Source organism: Nilaparvata lugens, chromosome 2 (assembly GCF_014356525.2).
Source record: "Nilaparvata lugens isolate BPH chromosome 2, ASM1435652v1, whole genome shotgun sequence".
Classification (NCBI taxonomy): Eukaryota; Metazoa; Arthropoda; class Insecta; order Hemiptera; family Delphacidae; genus Nilaparvata; species Nilaparvata lugens.
Window position 1 is genome coordinate 76,394,557 of NC_052505.1, and position 6,297 is coordinate 76,400,853.

The 6,297-nt window shown below is 34.5% G+C and overlaps 1 protein-coding gene across 1 annotated transcript in view; it reads right to left on the minus strand.

Moving 5' to 3' along the window:
* Nucleotides 1–5,405, minus strand: part of LOC111059807 (meckelin) — a 31,762-nt gene extending 26,357 nt beyond the window's left edge. Inside the window, 4 exon segments of the mRNA XM_039420192.1 lie at nt 122–274; nt 562–599; nt 2,272–2,484; nt 4,892–5,405. Coding sequence (XP_039276126.1) covers nt 122–274; nt 562–599; nt 2,272–2,484; nt 4,892–5,078 — 591 coding nt within the window. The 5' untranslated portion in view covers nt 5,079–5,405.
* Between the last annotated feature and the right edge of the window lie 892 nt (nt 5,406–6,297).

Consider the following 6,297-nt stretch of genomic DNA (forward strand, 5'->3'; position numbering starts at 1 on the left):
TTTGATTTGATTTGATTTGATTTGATTCGTGCTGCAAGTGGTGGAGTTCAGCATCTGGATTACTAGTTGCTGATGCCGATGAGCACTGAGCAATATTCTCTAAAGTTTTGTCATCACTTGCCTGATGAGGTTCGACTGTATCATCTGCAAACGATGGAGAATCAGTAGCGGGCTCGGTAGCATCTACAGCAATCCTCTCTTCCTGATCGGTTCTGCGTTTCTTCGCAGCCTGACCAAAGAAGGCAGAAATCAGACTTTGGTTGGATCGTTGAGCCTGGGAATGAAAAAAAAATATAAGTTACAAGTCATGAAAAGCACTTTCATTTCACATTTCCATGACACACCTGTAATGTGGAAAATATAAACTGTTAAACAGAAAAAAAACAAGTTTGTTTATCTGAAAAATGAATAAGGTGGTGTTTTGAAGTTTACAGTAAATAATAAGTTAGCCTATAGAGCATAAGAATTTTTTTTCAAATTAATCAGCTCTAGCTGTAAAAACAGAAACACAGACTGAATTCAAATAATAAAATAAATAATAAAAAATCAAGTGACTGTTACTTCTCGCAAGACTCTCAACAAGACGTTGGCTAAGCGTCCTGGAATTTAACGTAAAAATAGTAATTATATTTTTGTACAGTTATTGTTAATCTAATCAGAATGAGTGGAAGTCAACTGTCCTATCTAATGAAACATTAACTATGTTAGTTATTGCACTGATGAGCTATGTTATATTGTCATTCCACGTCAGTTGAATAAAATATTCTCTGTAATCAGCATTTGTGAGTAGATTTTCTCTTCGATAATAATTATAATTCATGACGTATAAAATCACACCCTTTATCTATTCATGTCTTATTGGCGGTGGTTTAAATTGAATTTAGATCAATCTTTATTCTAGTCTACAATAAATTGGGAAAAATAGAGATGTACCAATAATATCATTATTTAGCATAAATAATGCCATACCCATACTCTCATAATAGAATGCATTTTAATACTCACCATTGTGAAGTGTTGAAAATATTTTTCTAGAGATGTAGCGATTTCCTCAGTTCCTTCATCACAAGCTGTTCTGGTACATGACTGCGTTGATGTGACTCCAATAATGTTTCCATACCGACTGTTAGTACTGAACTAAAATGCTTTCAACGATTTCCAACCAGTCAAGAAATGCTTGCCATCCAGATTTATAAAATTTCTGAGAATTGTGCTACTTGGAATAGCTAACAATTCTCATAGTTGAAAACGAAATAATGATCGCACAAAGGCGACTACCGGACCAACCACAGCCTGGACCAAATAATTAGTTCATAGAAACAATTATAAAATTATAACAAGCCTACGATCAAACAAGTCGGCTTCCTTTGATAGTCCGAGTGGCAGGAGCTCGCCGCTCGGACCGTCAAAGGAGTTGACGCCGGTATTTTTCTAGGAACTGAGCGCTTTGATCTCTATATCCAGTAGAAAGATCCAAAAATGATAAAATTTGAGATATTTGAATTTTTCAAAATTCCATGATACTCTACTCACTGTGCTGAGATTGGATCATCTTGATTTTTTCTTCTATCATCGAATTTGAGCTTTCTATGGATTATTTAGTTTCTAATGTAATAGAGCTTTGTTGTACTGGTTCTAGTTTCAAAGATGTGTGACGATTTCAATGAGATTCTTACTAACTAAAAAAAAGAGCATCACAAGTGTGTGGACAAGAATTGCTGACCTAGCAGCCTGACGTCAGCCTAGACTATTATCATCTTTGATGAATTGTCTTAAAAAAACTATAGAAACAATACTCATGCACTTCAAACAAGAGTTTATTGATGTATTCATAGTCAGAGAGTATTGAATAGGAATATTTATATTTTATATTGAATATATTCAATTCTCAAACTCTACAGGTTGAATATGAAAGAATATGATTTTTCAGTTTTAGTGTACAGATATTTATATTCACTTAAATGGTTGAAAAATCAATTCTATATAGTGCTTAAGCCGAAATTTTGGGGGGGGAAATTTCCCCTTTTTCCCCCCCCCGTGGATCCGCGCCTGTATAGTTCAGACTACAATACCGGTATTGAGAGAGTATTTCTAATAAAAATATTATTCGACTCTATTTTGAAATGGAAAATCTATTTTGCTTGTCAAACAGTTTTTATAAGCCTCTTTCAATAATTTGCCAATTTCATAGAATATAGAGTAGTAGTGATTGGCTATATTTTACAACACATCCATTACCTATTTGATGTTTTATTGTGAATTCATCCTCACCTGTGATCTCAGATTTTGAACATTTGTCACAAATCACTCTCGATAATGCTGAAATTGCGTTCTGATTTTGAATTTCAGACAAGTCTGTGCAAGGAATGCATGATTTTCTATCAGTTGTGGGCACCTCTCCTCTGGCACAAGGTGTGCACGTCGGATAATCACTGAACTCATTCTTCACAATTTTACTGGATTGGTCACAGACGCAAGACAGACCTGTTGAGACAGGAAAATAAGTTGTTTTAATAGTTAGACCAGACGTACAAAAGCTTGTAAGCAATTGATTCTACTACACCGTATTGCTTTCTACATTGTAAAATTATTATAAATACACTGGAAAGAAATTATTAAATGTAACTTGAAAATGTATAAAATGTATTGAAAATGTTAATTAGTAAACAGTAGTTTTTTTTAATATGTTTTCTTAATAAATATATTTTTACCACTACGTGGTCCAAAAAACAGGTTACTAATGTGAATGGCTTTAGTAGGAAACATCATAATAGTATAAATACCGAAGTAACGTTAAATCTATCAATATCTCTGTGCATACAGAGTGTGATGCGATTAAATCTCATTCCCTAATGCTATCGTAGTCTATTGGGTACTTAATATCTTGTGCTTCATCCATTACCCACACTTGTGGGATCGATGGCGTCATATAACTAAAAATACGTGAATTGACACACAACTATTCAAATAATGGCAGTGATCCTGTGGCCACTTTAAATAAAAATTCACTCAAGAATTCATTAACACTGTAATATGCCCTTTCACACAGCAGCTTCCTGAAGGCGGCCTCATCCAACTGCTTCACACCAAGGCGAACAAAGATGGGCTTGCAGTAGGCAAGATGGTCATAGCCTATCATGATTCTCATAGCCTCTCTTTCGCAGGCTCAGGAAATGCCGAGTGACCCTAGTAACCGTAATCTGAGTAAACCCAGAAGTAATCCACAGATGATGTGGCAATGGGAGTGCGTGATACATCATCACAAGATACCTCTTAGTCACCAGGCCCCTCTCATCTTAAATATCTCTGCATAACTGCAAAGGTACTGTATATGATACTACATTGGACAACAACGGCTCGACTCTGCTATTTGCTGATGATACGTCCTTATTGTCATCTGGAGTAGACCTACAGCATGTGCTAGAACTGTCAGCAGAGCATCTCCAATCTTCAACCTCATGGTTCCAGGCAAATCGCTTTCAGTTGAATGAGAACAAGACACAAAACATAATCTGCAGTTTGTCTCGCAGCCTGCCAGCTGAACAGGACCCTGTAAAGCTGTTAGGGTTTGTCTTGGACTCAAAACTGAACTGGGCTAGCCACATCCAACAAGTGACCAGGAGGCTGTCGCGAATTTGTTTCTTGTTGCTGAAGCTGAGGGGACATGTGACAGAGGCATATCTGGTAATGACTTACCATGCACTTTTCCACTGCCATATCTCCTATGGTCTGCTCATGTGGGGTCATTCAGCAAGGGTGGTGGAAGTACTTAAGCTGCAGAAACGGGCTGCACGGATTATAACTGCTAGTGAACATCGAGCACACTGCAAGCCCCTTTTTGTAAGACTGGGTATTATGACAGTTGTCAGCCACTTCCTTCTTCTCTGCCTGCTGCATGTCAAGAAGAATCAGCATGGTTTGTTGACTCGGAATGATGTGCACCATCACAACACTAGGCATCGAGAGCTGCTTGACATCCCGAGGGTACGTCTTCAGAGGTCGCAGGTGTGTTATGGGAGTGCAGCATTACGCTACTTCAATAGACTGCCTGCAGGAGTGAAGCAGTTGGATTTGCGTGATTTTGAGAGAGTGGTGACCGGATTTATGAGAGTCAGAGCCTACTATGAAGTGCGTGAATACATGAGTGATGATCTGACTCAAATTCTAACTACTTAGTCACTTTCTGCCATCTTGATCTTGACTTGAGTATGAAAGTGTTGTTTTTATTGTATAATGACGCCATCGATCCCACAGATGTGGGTAATGGATGAAGAAGGAGGTATATAAGGTATATAAGGTATACATTATTGTAGTCATAGTCATTTTATAGTACTTCAACAATAAAGATGGCCATGTTAAAGTCTATATTAATTAATAAAAGTATTAATTATATTATTAATTCAAGTCATCTAAATTCAAAATTTATAGTTTTTATGTTTATTTTGGACTAAAATTTTACAAGTATTGTACACGTGAAATTCTAACCTTATCTTGAACTTTGTCACCTATAAATTTGGAAGAACTACCTTATTATTTTATCTTCTATAATGTTATTGCATTGTAAATAAATATTATGTCGACTACAGCCTTCAATACATCGTGGCTATACCAGTACAGTCTTTGTTTATAAGATGGTCCTCACATGCTTTAATGCATAAAAAACCATACGGTCGGTACTTCTAAAAGATTCCTCTTTTGCTTTCGCTTTCCTATAATTATTGCTAGTCACTTATTCAAGAATTAAATCAAAGTGCTAGATAAAATACAATACTACAGAATTCTGGACTGTCTGGAAAGATAATCAATAGAAATATTTATTAGAAATTACCCAGGAACTCTCAAAAAATAAAGTAATAAGTAGGCTTATGATAGTTATAATAAGTAAACTCACGGTCTTCAGATGGTTTCAAATGTTTTTGACTCTCACAATGGATGCAGCTCAATGATTCTACATGGAAAAATTCACTTTTATTGCACATTTTTTCATTGATAAAAGGCTTTATCTCTTTATATTCACTTGTGAAGACAAATAGTATGCTCATTACAAAAAGTGTTGCATGAATGGGACTAATAGTCATTCTTACACCACGTTTATAAAATAAACTACCAATAATTACTATTCAATTATTATACAACAGTTACACAACATAGAAAATTTTACTGTCACTATTATAATAATAAAATGACAGTTACATTATACCATCATTGTTTATGCACAGTGCATAACAACCTATCCATCATTGTTTGGAAAGATAAAAAATAACTGCAGTTTCCAATTCAAGTTTATTTAAATTGGAATAATATAAAATCAAATACTTATGTAATAGGTATGGTATTTGTGTAGAAAGAAAATAAAATTAAACAAGAAACCATCTCAAAAAATGTTGTTCCTTGATCAGTTTACAGTTGTTTTGTTTGGTTATGTTTTCATTTGTTGCCATGGAAACAGCAGCGCCAGGCTAGCCAACAACAAATTTCTTAAGATGTATAAGAAAAAGAACTTTTCTGAGCGTATCTCCTTTTGAAAGCCAATGCCTATGCCAAAGCCAAAGCCTATGTAGTGGTTGTTGACTAAATATTAATATTTTTGAAGCCATCCTCGTCAACCATTCAAAAAAGCAGATAGCACTATCCTTTTCCTTCTCTTGTACATCGTTCTCCATCAAGAACAGATTGTTTTTTTTAACAACATAGGAATATTATTAATTGACCAGATATGTCATCCCAATTTTGAGAATGTATTATAGAATGATTGGAGAATATATTTTCTTGACAAATAAATATACAAATATATTATCATTTGTTATGATGATTTATAACAAGATATATTCTGTTGACAAATAAATTAGAATTGATTATTCTTAACTAGAATGAATAACTGTTAATATCACATACGATAATATAATATACTACAATATCTTCTTTAGAAGACAGTGGAAAGGTGGATAGTGGACAGTCAACAGTGATGTTATCTTATCCTTTTCACTGACTTATGCTATCACTATCTGCATCATTATCCAGATAAATTGAGGTAAATACACATCATTGCCAAATTGTTTGTAGTTATGAAGGAATATAATAAACTACGAAATATTCAATATTAATCATGGAAATCCATTATTGAAGATGAAAAGATATTTGCCATGAATCACTGCTCACAAACGAAAGTATAATACATTTTTAATACAAAGTTGTAACAATACATTTTTTCATTTTCTTACTTCAACTATGGATGAGTTTTTTAGCAATCACTCAACTATATTTAATATCCAGTGCCAAAATGAATCAAGCAATCCA